The 22,415-nt window shown below is 43.5% G+C and overlaps 1 protein-coding gene across 1 annotated transcript in view; it reads left to right on the top strand.

Annotated features, from left to right (window-relative positions):
* The window catches only part of PGM2 (phosphoglucomutase 2), a 28,144-nt gene extending 15,233 nt beyond the window's left edge, over window positions 1-12,911 (top strand). The window contains exons 8-14 of the mRNA XM_026675309.2: window positions 210-307; window positions 1,524-1,704; window positions 3,483-3,576; window positions 5,542-5,671; window positions 7,836-8,025; window positions 9,612-9,745; window positions 12,747-12,911. Coding sequence (XP_026531094.2) covers window positions 210-307; window positions 1,524-1,704; window positions 3,483-3,576; window positions 5,542-5,671; window positions 7,836-8,025; window positions 9,612-9,745; window positions 12,747-12,849 — 930 coding nt within the window. The 3' untranslated portion in view covers window positions 12,850-12,911. The remainder of the gene's footprint in view (window positions 1-209; window positions 308-1,523; window positions 1,705-3,482; window positions 3,577-5,541; window positions 5,672-7,835; window positions 8,026-9,611; window positions 9,746-12,746) is intronic.
* Window positions 12,912-22,415: the final 9,504 nt, after the last annotated feature.

Raw genomic sequence — 22,415 nt, 5'->3', positions numbered from 1 at the left:
CAATGGGAATGCCAAAAATTAAAATCATTTTTAAAGTATATTTAAATAATTAAATTGAATTGTCCCGTAATTGGCCGCAATGAGTTGGCCGCGGCGAATTGTCCCGTTCCTACCATCCATGCTTGTTTTGGTCGGGGTAGAAGATGTGTTTGTTGCTTTTATTTCGAAGGATAATTTGTGCCGGTCTTTTTACCGTTTTCTCCTTCCAGACTCTCTCTTTTGCCCTAGCTGATAAAAAAGGCGCTCGGGTTATTTTAGCCAACGATCCAGATGCTGATCGGCTTGCGGTGGCCGAGAAACAAGGAAGGTGAGTTTGTCGATTACCAAACTTCATTTTTTTTTGTTTGGGAGGAATACCTGGGATATATAAAATTGATTTTTTTTTTAAAAAGAAAAGTGTATTTTTTTTTACTATTCAAATACTGTTTTGTTAGAAGCCCATGTTTGCTCTAAGTATGGTAAATTGCCAAGGTGATTAACATGTAAAAAGACATCAGTGGCATATAAATGTAATATGGGTAATCCTCGAATTATGACCACAATTGAGCCCAAATTTTCTGTGACTAAGTGAGACATTTGTTAAGTGAGTTTTACCCCATTTTATGCCCTTTCTTGACACCGTTGTCCCAACATTGTGCTTTTTTCCCCCCAAGAGGCCACTGGACTTTCTTGGTTTTTCTTTGAAGACGTTTCGCTTCTCATTCAAGAAGCTTCTTCAGCTCTGACAAGATGGTGAGGAATGGAAAGATTGATACTCCTTGCAGACAGCTGGTCATTTGCATCCTTTCTGAGAGCTATTGAGGCCACTTGGAGGTTTATCTGTTTCCTTAGGGTCACCTGAGTAGTGCAAATGATTCCTGTAGTCTCATGCATGCACCTCCCAGCTGATTTTTGGCCCGTTTGAGGCTGTTTACGCCCTCCTGGAGGCTCAAGAGAAGCCTCTGCAGCCTGAGGAGGCTGTAAAATGGGCCTTCCAGAAATAACAGAAGTGCCTGTTTTCAGCCACTGGAGGGCCTCTGGAGCCCGGGGGAGGTCGTTTTTGCCCTCCCAGAGGCTCGAGGGAAGCCTCTGGAGCCTCAGGAGGCTGAAAACGGGCCTGTTTTGGCACTTCCGGTATTTCTGGAAGGCCTGTTTTTTGGCCTTCCGAGGCTGCAGAGGGCGAAAACAGCCTCAAACAGGCCGAAAATCAGCTGGGAGGCGTGCGCATGCACAGTGCAGGTAAGTTTGTCCTGGGTTTGTGTGCCCACACAAATGGCTCTGTGTACCACCTGTGGCACATGTACCATAGGTTTGCCATCATGGCCCTATCCTGTCCTATATTTCCGTCTTTTTCAGCTCACCTGATTTGTGTGGCACAATGGATTTTGCGCGCCTCAGCTGTTTTTACTTACCAGGGCTGCCTTGTAGTGGTTCAAATTGGTGGGTTTTTTTTCAATGCTGCGCGTGCTCACAGAACCGTTTGTTAAACCGGTTGCAGCCCACCACTGCTCTTAACTTCTGGAACCTCTATCTCATCTCTGCAGTGGAGAATGGAAAGTGTTTTCCGGCAACGAATTCGGAGCTCTTTTAGGGTGGTGGCTCTTCACGTGCTGGAAAAATCAAAATCAGACTCCAAATGCCATTAAAGACGTTTATATGTTATCGAGCACCGTGTCCTCCAAAATATTACAAGCAATCGCTCTTAAGGAAGGTTTTCATTTTGAGGTAAGGGTCCAGTTCCTTTTGGTTTCCCTGTGCAGACTTATGACCACAGTTGAACCCCAGAATTCCTGTCGCTAAGCGAAACATTGGTCAAGTCAGTTTGGACTCCTTTCACCACCGTGCTTGCCCCCCGGGTCGAGCGAATCGCAGCCCTGGTGAACTTAGGTTACACGGTCGTTCATTGAATCCGGCTTCCTCGTCGACTTGGCTTGTCGGAAGTTGGCAAAAGGGGATCGCGTGACACCCGTCATAAATATGAGTCAGTTGCCAGTGGGGATGCTACAACGGTCGTTAAGTGTGGAAAATGGTCATAGGTCTCCGTTTTTCAGTGCCGTTGCAACTTCGAACGGTCCCTAAATAAAACTGTTGTAAGTCGAGGTCTGCCTGTAATTAGGTTGCTGTACATGGTGACGTCACTTGATTCCCATATTTCTGATGTCACTTAGAAGCTAATAAATGTACCGTATTTTTTGGTGTATAAGATGCACTTACCCCCCCCACACACAAAAAAGTGGGTGGAAATGTCCGTGCATCTTATACAGCAAATGTTGCTGAAGCCCCACCCACCCGCCAGCCCTCACCCTTCGGCCTCTGCCTCCCAGTAATTTGCCTCCTTGCAGCAAACAGCTTGGTAAGTTTCAGCACAGCCTGATTAGCACAAGCAGCTGATTGTCGGTTGGATTGGCCTCCCAATGATCAGCTGTTTCAGGCTACAGGGATCGCCTATTGCCACCTACGTGCGCCCCATTTTTGGCCTCCACATCCCATTTTTGGCCTCTGCACACCCCGTTTTCGGCCTCCGCATGCCCCATTTTCTACCCGTTCTGATCCCCGCCGCCCGGAACAGGCCCAAAATGTGACACGCAGAGGCGGCAATAGGCGATGGAGATCCCTGCAGCCTGAAACAGCTGATCGTTGGGAGGCCAATCCAACCGACAATCAGCTGCTTGTGCTAATCAGGTTGTGCTAAAGTTGAAACAGGCTGTTTCCTGTTTGCTGCAAGGAGGCAATTTGCTCAGAGGCAGAAGCAGTTTTTTTTTTCTTATTTTCCTCCCCCAAAGCTAGGTGTGTCTTATACTTCAGAGCATCTTATACTCCGAAAAATACAGTATGTGCCAGTGGTGGCTAACCTTTTTGGGGTCCTGTGCAAAAAATTCCGTGCGGGCCCGCATTCGCGTGCCAGCAGCCAGAATGCAATACGTGCCCCCCCTCTGCACACCCCCTGTGTATACATGCACAATCCCACCACCCCCTTACCTGCACTGCGCCTCACAGCTGATTTTTCGGCTGGTATGAGGCCTTTTTCGGCCTCCCTGAGGCTTGGAAAAAGCGTCTACAAGGCTTTTCAGGACAAATTATAGGCCTATTTCGTCACTTCCGGTATTGCAGGAAGTAGTGAAATGGGCCTATAATTCATCCTGAAAAGCCAGGCAGAGGCTTTTTCCGGGCCTCCGGGAGGCCAAAAAAGGCATCAAACCAACCCCACCCCCCAAAAAAATAAAATGAGCTGTGAGGCGCATGCATGCACAATGAGGTAAGTTTGCCTGCAGAGTTCACGTGCCAGCACAAATGGCTCTGCGTGCCACTTGTGGCATGTGTGCCATACATTCACCATCATGGGCATATGCATACAATACATCAGAAATATGGGGTTGAGTGACATCACCACATACAGCAGTATTACTACATGGAATAGTAAATAAAATAAATAAATAAATACATTTAAAAGAAATTCCTCTTCTGTTCTCATATATCTTTTCATTGAACCTTGGTCAATACAGGAAACGTTAACGGGATTTAAGTGGATGGGAAATCGAGCCAAGGAGCTGATAGATCAAGGAAAAAAAGTCTTATTCGCTTTTGAAGAAGCCATCGGTAATATGCTTCTCCTTATTAAACAGTAAAGGAATATAGATATATTCTGTACTAGCTGGATACCCATGCTTCGCTATGAAACTATGTGGTCGGGCTTAGTTTTGGGGGAGGAAAATAAGGGGGAAAAATTCTGCCTCTGCCTACCAGCATCCATCAGTATTCATCTGGCTAGCGTCCTGTCAGTGTGTGTGAGAGAGTTGAGGGCTGTTTGGAAACTGAAACAGTATTTGCTGTGTGAGCAAGAAGGAGACAGCAAGGAGCCTGAGCATGGCTTAGCTAAACGGTTCTGTACTAAAGCTGTTTGCTGCTGTGAAATTGAAACTTCTCCCCTTTTCTTGTGTTTTGCATTTGGAACAGATTTCTTTTCAGGTGGGGAGGGGGAGTAGAACTCCTTAGCATCAGAGCGTGTTAATAATAATATACGAAATACTAATGATCTGATGGTCCTTTTGAAAAATCCTTTCTTAGTGAGCACCTAGAAGCCAAGAGGAATATAAGTGCCAAATTTCAAGTTTGTAGGCTTTACAGTTCTGGAGATTTTGTGATGATGCGTGAGTGGTATTTCGCTATGTATGTATGTATGCATGTGTGTATGTGTGTACACACACACACACACACACACATATATACACATGTACATATACATATATACACATACATTACTTACATACATCATACATACATACGTACTTACATATACTTACTATCTATCTATCTATATCTATATCTATATATCTATATATAAATCTATATAAATCTATAAATCTATATATCTATATATCTATATCTATATCTATATCTATATATATCTATATATCTCTATATCTATATATCTCTATATATCTATATATCTATATCTATATCTATATCTATATCTATATATATATATATATGATGGCAGATGAGATTCTGCCGAAACGTTGCTACAACTTTAAAAGCACAACTATAATGACGTGGGAAAATACCCAAACAAAGCTGAATACCATACATGTAAGTACCCACGAAAACTTAAGAAAACATTTATATATATATATATATATAAATCATTAATTGTACTCACTGTTAGGAAGTTTCTCCTTAATTCCAGGTTGCTTCTCTCGATTAGTTTCTACCATGGGTTCTTGTCCTGCCCTCTGGTGCTTTGGAGAATAAGTTGACCTCCTCTTCTTTGGGGCAGCCCCTCAAATACTGGAATATTGCTATCGTGTCACCCCTAATTCTTCTTTTCTTTAGACCAAACCCAAATCCTGCAGCGATTCTTCATATATTTTAGTCTGCAGGCCTTTGATCATCTTAGTTGCTCTACTCTGAACTTTTTTCCAAAGTCTCAACATCTTTTTTGTAGTATGGCAACCAAAATGGGTTGTAGTACCCTGTTTCCCTGAAAATTTGACCTACCCTGAAAGTAAGTCCTAGCTTGATTTTTACACATGCACCCAATATAAGCCCTACATCCAAAATAAGCCCTAATTAAGATCCCACCCCACTCCAGAGTCCACGGGTAAAAATTAAGCTAGGGTGGGGATGGTGTGTGTGTGGAGCTGCCCTACTACTTGCCTTTGGACAGTTGTAGCCAGGCCTCGCACCCCCTGACACCTACCTTCCTGGTCAATTTCTTCTGCGAGGCTGGCAAGGCTTCCCTGAAGGCCTCTGTAGCTGATAACACAGCTCCGGGTCAATCCAGAGCTCCGTTATCAGCTGCAGAGGGCCACAGAAGTTGTTCCTGAAGGCCTCTGAGAGTAAAAAGGAGACTGGGGGCGACGGGAATAAGTGAGGTTAGTCAGTGGAGGACATCCCTCCAAAATAAGACCTGGTGCCTTTTTTGGTGGCAAAAGAAATATAAGACGGACTTATTTTCAGGGAAACATGGGTAACTACTTTGTGTGCCTTTTGGCATTTTATCACTTGTATTGGAATCGTGTTACAAAGAGGTTTTGTTTGTTTGTTTTCCTTGTAAACTTTCAGGATATATGTGCAGCCCTGTGGTCCTGGATAAAGACGGCGTGAGTGCAGCCGTCATAACCGCAGAGATGTCCAGTTTTCTGGCCACGAAGAACGTGACTCTATCTCAGCAGCTGAAAAACATTTATACAGAGTGAGTATCATTTAACAAAACACAGAGTGCTTTTTTTTAACATTTAAGGGACAGGTAGTCCTCGACTTACAGCAATTCAGTCAAGCGACTATTCAAGGTTACAACGGCACTGGAAAAAAAGTGACTTACAACTGTTTTTCACACGTTAACAGTCGTCGCGGCGTGTCCATGGTCACATGATCCAAATTCAGCTGCTTAGCAACGGACTCATATTTATCATGATTGCAGTGTCCTCAGATCACGCGGTCCCCTTTTGTGACCTTCTGCCTCGGGGGAGGGGGGGGGACAGATTTGCTTAAACAACCGGGATAGTAACTGAAGAACCGCAATGATTTGCTTTAATAACGGTCACCAGAAAGGTTGTAAAACGAGACAAAGCTCACTTAACCAATGTCTCACTTAGCAACAGAAATTTTGGGCTCAATTGGACTACCTGTTTAATCAATAAATTCAGTAAAGAAACGGAGGTCTTCAATTCTGCAGGCTGAGGTTTATAACTATCGGGGAACATGGATAAACATGGGCAATAGAACAAATTTGTCTGATTATGTTCTTCTGCTCCTACATGATGACCCGGGGCGTGGCACAAAGCCAACACAATCAGATAATCAGTAGGAGTCCCTTTATTAGCTCCAACTTTGCCCCAGTGTTCTGGTTACCTTCTGGGCTGGGGAAAAACTCGCCCAGGAAAAGCCTTTGGCTGCAGAGAATCAAGTCCAAAACATGGTCAACAAAAACTGTAATTATAAGTCCATCAAGGCAAGATGAGGTAATTAGTCCAACAGGCAGGAGAAAGAATTCCAGATGTGAAAGTACGGCAATAACTCAGCACGGTTGGGGAAAACGCCAGGAACGCAGATAACCAAAGTCAACACAAGATAAACTCAAGTTTGTTCCCAGCAGCTGTTGCACTCAGCTTGCATCTCTTTTAAACTCTCATTCCCAGGTGTGGCTAATGAAGGGAATCAGGGCCTTTCCTCCCCTGGAAGCCATGCAACCCACATTGCTCTCTTCTCCATTCCTCCCTGTGTGCCCCAGGATGAAGAGGGGTGGGCCTGGATCTTCCTCCAAACCCCTCTCCCTTGTTCTACCTCTCTCCTGCTCTGCCCAGCTGGATTTTGCCTTTCCCCAGTTTCCTCCACAGCCAACAGAGCTGCACTCTCACCCCTGTTTGTCTTCCTCATCAGATTCAAACTCCAACAGGGGCATGACATCCTATTTATCATCACGATCTACCTTCTCCTTCTCTTTCCTCATCCTTATCTCTTTTTCTCTTCCTTATCTATCTTCTTCTAGTTCTCTTCCTTCCTCATCCTTATTAATCTTCTCATTCTCTTCCATCCTCATCCATCTCCTCCTCCTCCTTCATCTCATTTAAATCAAACTCATTTATTCCGAGGAGTTGAATGCTGATTTAGCTATCAGGGATAACGTTCTTCCTGATGTACAGAAGATGACAATTCATCCACAACAGAAGCAGTACCTTCCATCTGAGTTTCTAGATTCCTTAACATATATGTGTATTTGTGTTCTGATATAGGCTTCCCAAGATCATGAAGCAGATTCCTCGTCCCAATAAAACCCCTTTTATTTAGGTTAAAGGGAATTCCTTTCTAGCAAAGTCCCGGCAAACAGCCTTTCATGAGATTTCACAATTACAGATCTTTAGCAAGCTTGGAGAGTTGCCAGGCCAATATCTTCCAAACACCACGCTGTAGCAGCAATTACTTTGCAAGAAGTCAGGAACAAATCTTCACCCCAATGAATTGAACTCATTGTTTCCTGCAAACACCACTCCCCTTTCGCTCCTCTTTATTCCCTATGGGAGGGGCCATTCACCATTCACCTATAGCTTTGCTCCCGAGTCGATCCTTGTTCCTTAACTGTTCCCTTCTTCTGGCAACTCTGCACATGTGCACATCAGGAACAGGCTCCAGCTGTTCTTCTGCCCCGCTAATCTCTGACTCCGAAAGCAGCTGATAACTGTCAATCTCTGTCTCTGACGCAGAGCCCTCGTCAGAGCCTCCCTCAGACTCCAGGACTGGCCCATGTTCCTCCCCAACCTCCTCGCTGTCCAAATCAACAATTTGTATGTTTGTGTTACAACGTGCAGACCAGCTGTACTTGGCGTTCAAAGTTTTTCCTTCTTTGTCTTTTTATGTAGATACGGTTATCATATCACCAAGTCCTCCTATTTTATCTGTTATGATCAAAAGGTCATCACAGCTCTGTTCGAGAAGCTTAGGAATTACGAGGGGGAAAATACCTACCCCCAAACCTGTGGGAAATTTGCAGTCTCTGGAGTCAGAGATCTGACGACCGGCTACGACAGTAACCAGGCTGATAAAAAAGCAGTAAGTAGCTGGCCAGGTTTTCCATTGTGAAATCTTGGGTTGCTTTCTTTTTTAGTGCATGTTCATTATTTCTCTCCTTATCCCAAAGGTAGGGGTTTTTGTTTTTTTGCTTTGTTTTGCATGAGCTTAGTACAAAATAAGAAAAATAAATGAGCTGAGAAAATATCCTTTTGTCAAGCCCCCCCTCCATTGGAGCCTGAATCTGAGGAGGAAGACGAGCCGGAGCTGGAGCCGATAGAGATCGAGGGGGGTAACTTCATTGGCTTCGTAGGAATGTGGGGAGAAGCAGGACGAGGCAGCCCAGGACCCCTCAGGATTGGAACAGCTTGTTAGCAGGGAGGAACAGGGGCAGGATGATGAGAGAGGGCAAGCAGTAGACAGGAGGAGCGATGGAGCTCAAGTGATGAGGAAGGACTGCCCCGCTCCTGATCCCCGAGCAGGGAGAGAGAAGGCAGGAACAGCACAGGCCGACCCGACAACTTGGGAGGAGAGCACCCCATCCCTCTTCACAAGGCACACCTGGGGACTGAAATTTAAGGAGACGCAGTGGGGAGGGGGCGTTTGTCAGAAACAAACGTTGAATTTGTAGAGTTTTGTGTGTGCCGTTGCAGACATTTGGAGTTTGTAGGACTGCTTCTTCCTTGCTTCATGGATTCATTGTTTGTTCCTTGCTTTGGGGACTCATTTCCCCGTTCCTTTGCTTTGCTGGACTCGGCGCAGCCAGAGACTCCCATGTGTCTGTGTGCCTGTGCGCTTTGCTCTGGGACTTGCCAAGAGTGTGGGAACGTTTGGGGGAAATTTGGAGCATCAAAGGGGAGTTTGAACTCTCAGCTGGCTTTGTGGCCTTTGTGCCTTGTCCCGGGTCATCTTTCTTCCATTCTTGAAGAAGTGAAATGTCTTCAAAGAAAAACTAGCAAGTCCAGTAGGCCTTTGGAAAAAGCATCTTTGGGACAGCCATGACTTGGATGACTGAGAATCTCCTTAGAGATTTCTCTCCTTATTTAATAGTTACTCTTAAGTTTTGGAGGCTTCATTCCCCATCCACCTGAGCCTTTGCTCCTGAATCGATCCTTGTTCCTTAACTGTTCCCTTCTCCTGGCAGCTCTGCGCATGTGCACACTGGGAACAGGCTCCAGCTGTTCTTCTGCCCCACTGATCTCCAACTCCGAAGGCAGCTGATAACTGTCAGACAGCCCTGGCCCCATCTCTGCCTCCGACGCAGAGCCCTTGTCAGAGCCTTCCCCAGACTCCAGGACTGGCCCATGATCCTCCCCAACCTCCTCACTGTCCAAGTCTGCCGCCAGCTCCACTGACTGCTGGTGGGCCACAATAGACAATCTGTTGGAGACAGTGAAGATGATGACTGTACAGAGGTCCTATCCAGGGAACTTGGTTTCCCATCTGTGTCTACAAATTCTTTTCTGGAATCTTCTTACGGTAACGTTGGAGGCCGCCTGCTCCTATTTGACGCCATCTTCTTTTTTCTCAACGAGTCCTATCTGACTTGTCCTGTGCTTTTCACATGTGAACGTGTCACAGGCTCTGGCGAAAAAGCTTTCTGATGAAGTTGACTTCTCTCCTCTCAGGTGCTCCCCACGAGTAAAAGCAGCCACATGATAACATTTACATTCAGTAATGGATGTGTAGCTACCATGCGAACCAGCGGGACTGAACCCAAAATCAAATATTACGCAGAACTTTCCGCCCCTCCTGGAAACAGGTAGAGTTCGGACTTCTATATATATGTGTGTGAGAGTGTGTGGTGTGGGTGTGTGTGCCGGTATATAGGAAATAACTGATTAAAATTTGCATCTTCCTAACTTTCTTAACTAACTTACTGTACCTCTGTATGGTTTGCCAGTTGCACAATGGCAGATAGGAAAGCACTCCAGAGGGTTAACGTCATTGCCCAGAAGATCATGGGTTGCCCTCTCCCCTCTTTGGAAGAGCTTCATAGCTCCCGCTGCCTTAAGAAACTTCAAAACATTCTCAAAGATCCATCTCATTCTGGGAACCCTTTTTTTTTTAACTATTACCATCTGGCAGATGGTACAGGATAATAAAAACAAGGACAAATAGGCTGAAAAACAGCTTCTATCCCAGGGCAGTAGCTCTGTTGAATTCTGTATAGTGCAATATTAATGCAATATCAGGGGTTTTCAATTCAATGTGTGGAGTGTGAGGGATATGTGTTTGTGTTTATTTTCATACTCATAATGTACACTGAAGATGGTGTTTAATTTCGCTGTACGAGGTGCAATGACAATAAAGTAAAGTAAAGTAAACTTCGTGAAATTGGACTTTGGTTATCCGAAATACAGGTAATCCTTGACTTACGACAACAAGTGAGGCCAAAATTTACATTGTTAAGTGAGGTAAGACAGTGGTTTGCCCCATTTTATGACCTTTTTTGCCACTGCTGATAAATTAATAACCCAGTCATTAAGTGAATCTGGCTTCTCCATTGATTTTGCTGGTTTTGAAAGGTCCAAAAGGGGATCCCATGACCTTGGGACAAAGGTCATAAGTATGAGTCAAACGGTCGATCACATGATCGTGGAGCTGCTACAATGGTCATAAAGTGTGGGAAATGGTCATAAGTCCCTTTTTGAGGGTCTCTTTGAACCGTCACTAAATGAACTGTTGTAAGGCAAGGACTACCTGTACATCACAGAACGCAAATTCCAATAACTTATTCATTATGAATTGTGTTTCAAACGTCTGAAATACCTACCTTAAAAATAAATGCATACAAATATAAGCACACAGATACAGTGCATGCATACACGCCATTCAGTCTGTCTTGATTTATATATCCGCTCATAATCACCTAAGTGATTACGGGTGGCCAATAATAAAATTGGTTTAATATGGAACCACCGGAGACCAGTTACGCTATTGGGTCTCCTTCAGCAAATTGTTTTATATTTCACCTTTATGTAACAAATGGGATTGGAGTAGTGCGGAGCTCTCACATCACAATCGGGAGGCAATGAGTTCAATCCTAGGTAGAGGCAGATATTTCTCTCTCTCTGGGCACAATGAGAATATAACTGCTGAAATAACTCCGCATTGGCAACAGGAAGGGCATCCGGCCATTAAAACCCTCTGCTAGCTCCATTCAGTTACTTGGACTCCACCCCTCAACGGATTATAGGGTTGTTAAAAGACGATGATGTAACAAATGGGATTAGTAAAGCAAGAAGTGATTACCTAATTTATTCCACCTTCCATTCTTTGGATGGGTGGAATTTGAATTTTATTATTAGTTTTTTTTTTAAAATCCTGCCTTTATTACTTTTAAGCAACTCAAAGTGGGGAATGCATCTTATACTTCTTCCTTTTCCTGTTTTCCCCACAACAACCACCCTGTGAGGTGGGTTGCGCTGAGAGAAAGTGATTGGCTCCAATATTACCCATTCAGCTTTCATGGCTAAGGCGGGACTGAAAGTCACCATCACCTGATGATTGGCCCAAAGTCACCTAACCAGCTTTCATGGCTAAGGCTGCTCTAGAACTCACTGTCTCCTGGTGATTGGTCCAAAATCACCCAGTCAGCTTTCATGCCTAAGGCAGGACTAAAACTCACTATCTTCTGTTGATTGGCCCAGAGTTACCTAACCAGCTTTCAGGCCTAAGGCAGAACTAGAATTCACCATCTCTTGTTTTCTGGCCTGGTGCCTTAATCATTACACCACAATGGCTCTAAACCAAATGCCATAAATAAGGAAGTTGGAATCTAATTGAGTTGTCCATGAAGTGGCTGAACAACTGATTTTTTTTCTTAACAATAAGAGCAGTTTCATCATTGAACTGATTATTTGGAAAATGATTGTCTTCTGTGCCTTATACTGTATATTTAAGCAGTGTCTAGACAGCTGTTTGTTCAAGGTGTTTTATTCTGGATTTCTACATGCAGATAAGCAGAGCTTATCAACCTAAATGGTCCCTTCCATAAAATCCCCCCTACAAAAAAAAAAGTGATTATAAGGAAGTACAATGTTGTATTTCTTCAGTTAGACTGTGGCTAAGGGAGTCATCTGATAGCAATGGTGGAATTCAAAATATTTTACTACCGGTTCTGGGGTGCGCGTGGAGCATTCTAAAACGGGCAATTTTAAGCATGAAAACTGACCTGAGTAAAACAGCTGAGGCGGCAAATTCCACTCTGCCACGCCTATCAGCTGAGCTACAAACAAAGGAAATACAGGACAGGAAAGGGTGGGGGCAGGTGGGTGGGGCCAACTGCTGACAGGTGCTACCGTATTCCTAGAACCGGTGCGAACCGGCAGTATACCACCACTGTCTGATAGGCTTTAGATCAGTGGTGGTATTCTACCGGTTCTGTCAAGCCAGTAGCGGCAATGAGCAGCAGAAACCGAACCGGTTCTCTCTAATGCTCCCATATTAATTTTATCTCCTGCTTTTGAAGCACAGCTGCTTTGCGCAACACAGTAATTGCCGCGTGGCAGCTGCTGAAACATCAGAAAGAGTGCAGAATGGCAGGAGGTGACTCAAAACGCCTCTGCGCCTGCGCAAAGCAGGCCCCCCCCAAGCCACGCCCACCGAACCGGTGGTAAAAATATTGGAATCACACCACTGCTTTAGATCTGCCTAACAATCCCCAAACAGGCTGCTGCCATTCCTTACAAGGAATTAAAATCTCTCTGGATTCTTTATAAAGCAAAGTTGAAATTTTACTCCAACTTGTCTCATTTTAGTGATTTTGAAAAGCTGAAGCAAGAACTGGATGAACTGACCGGCGCTCTTGAAAAATATTTCTTTGAGCCAGAGAAGAACAAGCTGCAACCCAAACCAGAGTGATAACATCCGCACTTCTTTTAATCTGTGTATTCTTAAATAAAATACATGAAGGGAGGAAAAAAGGAAATTTAATTTCTTTACAGAATGGCTGGCTGAGGGAATGATCTACTGTGGTAAACAGTCTTTCGTCCCTGGGTAAATTGTCAGACAATTTGAAAGTGACCTTTCTTCTAATAAAACAATTGCATGTTCACATACCAAAGATTTTAAACCAAGAAGTGAAGAGTCGGTTGTATAAATTGCACTAACAATAGCGCTTAGATTTACCGCTTCACGGTGCTTTACAGCCCTCTCTAAGCAGTTTAGAGAGTCAGCCTCTTGCCCCCAACAATCTGGGTCCTCATTTTACCAAACTTGGAAGGATGAAAGGCTGAGTCAACCTTGGGCCAGGCAGGATTGAACTGTTGGCAGTGGGCAGAGTTAGCCTGCAATCTTGCATTCTAATTACTGGGAAGGGAAGGGAAGGGAAGGACGAAAGGAAGGAAGGAAGGAAGGAAGGAAGGAAGGAAGGAAGGAAGGAAGGAAGGAAGGAGCAATAGCACTTAGACAAATATACTGCTTCACAGTGCTTTACAGCCCTCTCTAAGCGGTTTAGAGAGTCAGCCTCTTTCCCCCAACAATCTGGGTCTTCATTTTACCCACCTCAGAAGGATGAAAGGCTGAGTCAACCTTGAGCCGGTCAGGATTGAACTGTTGGCAGTGGGCAGAGTTAGCCTGCAATCTTGCATTCTAATTACTGGGAAGGAAGGAAGGAAAGAAAGAAAGAAGGAAAGAAGGAAGGAGCAATAGCAACAGCACTTAGACTTATGTACCAGAACACACCAGAGTCCAAGAAAAAGAACTGGGGAAAAAATCAAGAAATTATCGCAACCTGGCTATCAAAACTACGCAGTTATGGATGAAACCTGTGACAGTGATATACCCATTGTCATCAGGGCCCCTCGGTACCATGTCCAAGAATGTTACAAAAACACATCAAGAAATTGCAGCTTCCTGTAATAACACCAGCGGAATTGCGAAAAAAACTGCGCTACTCAGAACATCGTATATATTTTAATAATAATAACAACAACAAACAAACAATGATAATAAGGACACAATTGTCGCCTCCCCTAAATAGGCCGCAGCAGATGGCAGCAGGCTGAGTGATCTCCAAGCTAGGTAGGGTCAGGTTTCCACCACGAATCCAGCAAGCATCCCCCCCAAAGAAAGGAAACACAAATCCACATCCTTACCATTGCCAAGAACACAACACAGATCGTAAAGTCACACAGATTGGTTGGGCCAACTGGAGCTGAGCATATCTTGTCTCTTCGTATGTCCCAGCTTGTCCCCGAGTTACCTCAGAGACGGTCCACGTTGGGTCAAGGAAAGAAAAACTGCAGTGCCAGGATGAAACAAAAGACAATTACCAGGCTGCCTCTCTGTTGATTTGAACCTACCTTTCGGATCAATTCAAGTCATCCTTTGCTGCAACACCACACAGTGTCACAACTAAAATACACAGGCAGTTCTCAACAGAAAAGCATTTGTTGAGCAAACAATCGAAGTTACAACGGCGCTGAAAAAAAGTGACATGGCTGTGTTTCACACTTATGGCCGTTGCAGCGTTTCCCCTTACTGGGGAACAAAATTCAGCGGCAACTGACTCATATTTATGACGGTTGCGGTGTCCTCGGGGTTGTGTGATCCCCTTTTGTGACCTTCCCAACGAGCAAACTCAACGAAGAAGGCTGATTCACCGAACAACCATGTTGTTACTAATTAAACAACTGCAGTGATTCACTTATCAACAGTGACAAGAATGGTCGTAAAATGGAGCAAAAGTCACTCAACCACTGTCTCGCTTAGCGACAGAAATTTTGGGGCTCAATTGTGGTCATAAGCTGGGGACTTCCCAAGGTCATGTAAAGTGCAATGGTCTGAACATTCAAAAAAAATGCAGGTTTTGAACACCATAAAAAAGATCTGGAGATAGATGAATGATATAGAGATAGGAGTGAGAGATATGATAGAGAGAGAGATAGGTGATAGATATATAGAGACAGACAGACAGACAGACAGACAGATGATAGAGATATAGAGATGAGAAAGATAAGTGATAGATATATAGAGACAGACATGATAGATAGATAGATAGATAGATAGATAGATAGATAGATAGATAGATGATAGATAGATAGATAGATAGATAGATAGATAGATAGATAGATGAGAGATATAGAGATGAGAGATAGGTGATAGATATACACAGACAGATAGCTAGAGATAGATGAGAGAGAGATAGGTGATAGATCTAGACAGACAGATTGAGAGACAGGTGACAGGTGATATAGATGGACGGACGGACGGATGGATAGACAGACAAACAGATTGAGATGAGAGAGAGGTGATAGGTGATATATACAGACAGATAGATCATATAGATGGATGGATGGATGGATGGATGGATGGATGGATGATAGATGATTGAGAGATAGATAGGTGATAGATATATACAGACAGATGATAGATAGATAGATAGATAGATAGATAGATAGATAGATAGATGATAGATAGATAGATAGATAGATAGATAGATAGATAGACAGACAGACAGATAGATAGATGAGAGATTGAGAGATGAAAGAGAGATAGGTGATAGATATAGACAGACAGACAGATGATAGATTATGTACACACACATGCACACACATGAGAGAGAGATGATATAGATAGAGATGATATACAGGTAGTTGGTAGAGAGAGATGATAGAGAGAGGTGATAGATAGATATACAGGCAGGCACTTTATATATACATATAGAGAGAGATGATATAGATAGAGATGATATAGAAAGAGAGTATCTCTAGAGAGATACTGTAGGTGATAGAGAGATAAATAGAATACAGGTGAAACTCGAAAAATTAGAATATCGTGCAAAAGTTCATTTATTTCAGTAATGCAACTTAAAAGGTGAAACTAATATATGAGATAGACTCATTACCTGCAAAGCAAGATAGTTCAAGCCATGATGTATCATAATTGAGATGATTATGGCTTACAGCTCATGAAAACCCCAAATCCACAATCTCAGAAAATTAGAATATTGTGAAAAGATTCTATATTCTAGGCTCAAAGTGTCCCACTCTAATCAGCTAATTAAGCCATAACACCTGCAAAGGGTTCCTGAGCCTTTAAATGGTCTCTCAGTCAGGTTCAGTAGGAATCACAATCATGGGAAAGACTGCTGACCTGACAGTTTTGCAGAAAACCATCACTGACACCTTTCATAAAGAGGGAAAGCCTCAAAAGGTAATTGCAAAAGAAGTTGGATGTTCCCAAAGTGCTGTATCAAAGCACATGAATAGAAAGTTATGTGGAATGGAAACTTGTGCACAAGCAGCAGGGATGAGCGCAGCCTGGAGAGGATTATCAGGAAAAGGCCATTCAAAAGTGTTGGGGACTTTCACAAGGAGTGGACTGAGACTGGAGTCAGTGCATCAAGAGCCACCACACACAGACGGATCCTGGACATGGGCTTCAAATGTCGTATTCCTCTTGTCAAGCCGCTCTGTCAGAAGTGTCTTACCTGGGCTAAAGAGAAAAAGAACTGGTCTGTTGCTCAGTGGTCCAAAGTCCTCTTTTCTGATGAGAGCAACCTTTGCATCTCATTTGGAAACCAAGGACCCAGAGTCTGGAGGAAGAATGGAGAGGCACACACTGCAAGGTGCTTGAAGTCCAGTGTGAAGTTTCCACAGTCTGTGTTGATTTGGGGAGCCATGTTATCTGCTGGTGTTGGTCCACTGTGCTTCATTAAGTCCAGGGTCAACGCAGCCGTCTACCAGGAGATTTTGGAACACTTCATGCTTCCTTCCGCAGACGAGCTTTATGGGGATGCTGACTTCATTTTCCAGCAGGACTTGGCACCTGCCCACACTGCCAAAAGCACCAAAATCTGGTTCAATGACCGTGGGATTACTGTGCTTGATTGGCCAGCAAACTCGCCTGACCTGAACCCCATAGAGAATCTATGGGGCATTGCCAAGAGAAAGATGAGAGACATGAGACCGAACAATGCAGAAGAGCTGAAGGCCACTATTGAAGCATCCTGGTCTTCCATAACACCTCAGCAGTGCCACAGGCTGATAGCTTCCATGCCACGCCGCATTGAGGCAGTAATTGCTGCAAAGGGGGCCCAAATCAAGCACTGAGTACATATGCATGTTTATACATTTCAGAGGTCCGATATTGTTCTATGTACAATCCTTGTTTTATTGATTGCATGTAATATTCTAATTTTCTGAGATTGTGGATTTGGGGTTTTCATGAGCTGTAAGCCATAATCATCACAATTATGATAAATCACGGCTTGAACTATCTTGCTTTGCATGTAATGGGTCTATCTCATATATTAGTTTCACCTTTTAAGTTGCATTACTGAAATAAATGAACTTTTGCATGATATTCTAATTTTTTGAGTTTCACCTGTATATATATGTATACACAGAGAGAGAGAGAGAGGGGCAGGGAGAGAGGGGGGGTGGATATATCTATATGTAGAAAGAGTGTGTTGTGTTGAGGGAGAGAGAGATTATGCCTGATGATTTCTAATCAGCATGATGCTCATTTTGTACTGGTACTTAATGGTCAATGCAACTGGTATTTAAAAACTCATATATTCATGCTAGAAAGACCATTGTGGTGTCTTTAAATTCATGTACGTATATCGATGAAGCTTGTTTACAAATTGCTTCAAATGGGCTTGTCTTTTATCGATCACATTTACACAAAACAAGTAAATGTTTTCTCGTGTTTAGGCTGTTTGAAGTGTCTGGGTATTTCCTTTGTGTTCCTGGTGAAACTAGTGTGTACGTGAAGTATGGAAGGAGGCAGGGTGTCTTATTTTCAGCTGGTTGTGCAGCTAATGCAAAGAGGTGACTCAGTGGGACTCAGGAAGGGAGGGGCTAAGCAGAAGTGAAAGTTTTTTAAATAAAGCTCGGAAACAAAAACCAATTCCGGAATATGTCGAAATCAATAATGCTGGTTGGACTGTAATGCAAGTTCTGCTTACTTAGTCCTGTTCTTTGAGTTGTCAATATTTGAAATATCTGAAATGGAGAAAGAAAAGAAAGGGAGGAGGGAGGGAGGGAGGGAGGGAAGGGAGGGAGGAAGGAAGGAAGGAAGGAGCGGAAAAAAAGAAAAGAAAAAAGAGAGGGAAAGAAGATAGATGATTGATAAATAGAAAGATAGAGAGATGATAATAGATAGTTGATGGATGGATAGATTAGATAGATAGATAGATAGATAGATAGATAGATAGATAGATAGATAGATAGATAGATAGATAGATAGATAGAGATGATAGATAGATAGATAGATAGATAGATAGATAGATAGATAGATAGATAGATATAGATGATAGATAGATAGATAGATAGATATAGATGATAGATAGATAGATAGATGGATGGATGGATGGATGATAGATAGATAAATGGATAGATGGATGGATGGATAGATAGATAGATATATAGATAAATAGATGATACATCGATGGATAGATAGATACATACATAGAGAGAGAGAGAGATGGATGGATGGATGGATGGATAGATAAATAGAGAGAGAGAGAGAGAGAAATAGATAACGATAGAGATAGAGATAGATACATAGAGATAGATAGTGAGAGATAGTGTGAGAGAGAGAGAAATACATAGAGATAGAGATAGATAGAGATAAATAGAGATAGATACATAGAGAGATACATAGAGAGAGATACAGATAGATAAATAGAGAGATGGTAGACTTTGAACCATCACTAAATGAATTGTTATAGGTTGAGGGCCACCTGTACATTCTGCTAAAATAGTTTTATGAAAATTCATGTCACAATGCAGGCTTGCAAGTCTTTAAACTGTCACAGGACACACTATGCTCTAGCAACGAAGATGTTGCCCCAAAGCCACAGCAGCTTGGAATTTCTGGCAAGCGACAACATTAGTTGTGCCCTCAATCAAGTCACCCATAAAAGCGGGTGAATGTATCTCCTCCGTGAAAACAACCATCCCCGGCCCAGGAGGTCCCTCCCTCTCTCTCGTTATCAGATCTCTCCCTTGCTCTTTTCTAGAAATTCATGCTGCCCTTAATACTCTTGCAAAGTTCAGGAGCTGTATACACCGAGAGCTTTTTAAAATATAAAAATAGACCTGTGAAAATAAACATGTCATAAGGAAAGAATCTGTCCTGATTCAAAGCTCCTGAAGCCAACAGAAAAACTTTCCATTTGGTTTTAAGCAGGCTTTGAATCTAACAATAATTAAGCCGTGGGTTACAAATAGCCAGGCAAATTCTTGCATTTGCAAATCTGTCTCTCTCCATCTCACGTCATCTTTATCTATCTATCTATCTATCTATCTATCTATCTATCTATCTATCTAATCTATCTATCTCATCATCATCATCATCATCATCATCTATTATCTTTATCATCTGTATATCATCTATCTATTTATCTCTCTATATAAAAGCGAAATACCACTCATACATCATTACAAAACCGTAAAGCCTACAAACTTGAAATTTGGCCCATGTGTTCCTCTTGGCTTCTAGGTGCTCACTAAGAAAGAATTTTTCAAAATGACCATCAGAGCATTTAGACTATTTCCTATATTATTATCATTAACACGCTCTGATGCTAAGGAGTTCTACTCCCCCTCCCCACCTGAAAAAAAAACTGTTCCAAATGCAAAACGCAAGCAGAGGAGAGGAGTTTCAGTTTCAGAGCACCAAGCAGCTTTAATACAGAACATTTGAGCTAAGCCACACCCAGGCTCCTTGCTTCTCTTACTTGCTCGCACAGCAAATACTGTTTCAGTTTCCAAACAGCCCTCAACTCTCTCATACACTGACAGGACACTAGCCAGATGAATACCAATGGATGCTGGTAGGCAAAGGCAGAATTTTTCCCCCCTTATTTTCCTACTCAAAAACTGGTTTCGTAAGTGAAGCACGGGTATCGAGCTAGTCTATCTGTACCTATCTTTATCATCTATCATCTTTCTCTCTATCTGTCATATCTGTCTATCTATTTATCATCTTTGTAACATCTTTCTCTCTATATCTATCTCTAACATCTTTCTTCATCTGTCTGTCTCTATTCATACACACACACACATACATACGTTAAATATGCAGATAATGGCTAAGATTGACCTTGTTGGATTGTCTGTTTTAAGAGTCTAGCTTCATGCTACTTCTAAAAATAGTTCAAGAATATCACTGGAAATTTGAAGAGCCGTGCGATTTCTTATTATTTGTTCCAATTTTTCCTTCTGCTTTCTTCTGCTCTCGCTAAGCAAATTAGTAATAGAAATAAAATGTATTTAAAAAGCAGCATATACGTGAATCGAAGTCTCTATGTCTGTGGTCTCCTTCTATTTTATTTGCCTTCCACAAAACTTTGAATAAAACTTTAAAGGTACACAGCAGAATATCCACCACATCAAGCAAAGGTGGAGGGGAGAAGCAGGAGTGTGTTTAATGTAGGTTGTAAGTGCATAACCATAAGTGCATAAAGGTAAGGGTTTATGCACATATGTGCTAGTTGTTTCCGGCTCTAGGGGGCGGTGCTCATCTTCGTTACAAAGCCAGCACTGTCCGAAGAGGTCTCCGTGGTCATATGGCTGGCACAACTAAACACCGAAGGCGCACAGAATGCTGTTACCTTCCCACCAAAGGGGTCCCTATTTTTCTACTTGCATTTTTTTACATGCTTTCAAACTGCTAGGTTGGCAGAAGCTGGGATAAGTAAACGGGAGCTCATTCTGTTACACAGCACTCGGGATTCAAACCACCAAACTGGCAACCTTTCTGATCGACAAGCAAAGCATCTTAGCCACTGAGCCACCACGTCCCATTATAAGTGCATAATAACCATAAGCAAAAAGCTACCCACCAGAAAGATATGCTTGCTGCCACAGATTAAAAACTACACACCACCGCTGTATTTTCCAAACTTGGCAACTTTCAGATGTGTGGGCGTCAACTCCCAGAATTCCACTCCCCAGGAGGCTTCCCTGAGGCCTAGGAGGCCCAAAAATAAGGGATGTGCTCAGTGGTGGGACAGACATGAAGGTACGGCAATAACTCAACACGGTTGGGAAGACACGAGGAACACAGAAAACCAAAGTACACACAAGATAAACTCACATTTGTTCCCAGCAGCTGCCACACTCAGCTTGCATCTCTTTTAATCTCTTATTCCCAGGTGTGGCTAATGAAGCGAATCAGGGCCCTTTCCTCCCCCATGTAACCCACGTTGCTCCCTTCTCCGTTCCTCCCTGTGTGCCCTAGGATGAAGAGGGGTTGGGCCTGGGTCTTCCTCTGAACTTCCTCTCCCTTGTTCTACCTCTTCCCTGCTCTGCCCAGCCGGACTTTGCCCTTCCCCAGTTTCCTCCACAGCTGATGGAGCCACACTCCCACTCCCTGTAGGCTGTTCATCTTCCTCTGACACATTTCAGCATCCCCATGGCCATTTGAATGCCTAGCAACTGACTTACAGTTATGACGGTCGCAGCGTCCCAGCCGGGTCACACGATCCCCTTCTGCGACCTTCTGACCATCAAAGTCAATGGGAGTGGGAAGCCAGATCCACTTAACAACCGTCTGATTAATTCAACGATGGCAGCAATTCACTGCCCAAATGTGGCAGGAAAATCATGAAAACAGGGCCAAACTCGCTTCGTCAATGTCTCGCTTAGCAACGGGAAGGTGAGGCTCTGTTGCGGTCGTAAGTCAAGGAATGCCTGTACCTTTGTGTACTGGATTCCGGATGGAACCACAACAGAGTCCAAGGTTGCTGTGGCTAAGGGAGAGGTGGGTGAGGTGAGTTTGGCCGCATTTCTGTGACCTTTCCTGCCACCGTTGTTAAGTGAATTGCTGCGGCGGTGAAGTTGAAAACACGGTTGTTAAGCAAATCTGACTTCCCCGTGGTCTTTGCAGGTCAGGTGGTCATAAAATCATATGACCATGGGACACTGCAACCATCATAAATATGAGATGGTTGCCAAACAGCCTAATTTAGATCATGCGATCGTGGGGATATTGCAATGGTCACACGTGTGAAAAATGGTCGTTAAGTTGCTTTTTCTGGTCAGATGGTCACTAAATGAACTGTCGTATGTCAAGGACTACTTGTAAAAGCCTGGGTCATCCCCCCCTTCCCTCCCCAGTCACCATCACTGCCATTTAAACCTTTTGATGTGGTCAGTGGCCAGCCGAATTGGTGGCAGACTCGAACAGTGAGGAGGTTGGGGAGGAACATGAGCCAGTCCTGGAGTCTGGGGAAGGCTCAGACAAGGGCTCTGTGTCGGAGGCAGAAATGGGGCCAGGGCCGTCCAACAGTTATCAGCTGCCTTCAGAGTTGGAGATCAGTGAGGCAGAAGAACAGCTGCAGCCTGTTCCCAGTGTGCTCATGCACAGAGCTGCCAGGAGAAGGGAACAGCTAAGGAACAAGGGTCGACATGGGAGTAAAGGCACAGGTGGACGGTGAATGGCCCCTGCCATGGGGAATGAAGAGGAGTGAA

Source organism: Notechis scutatus, chromosome 4 (genome assembly GCF_049901735.1).
Source record: "Notechis scutatus isolate UNSWTSFEM ecotype Mainland chromosome 4, rNotScu1.2, whole genome shotgun sequence".
NCBI classification, from domain to species: domain Eukaryota; kingdom Metazoa; phylum Chordata; class Lepidosauria; order Squamata; family Elapidae; genus Notechis; species Notechis scutatus.
This window is presented reverse-complemented; position numbering and strand designations above follow the sequence as displayed.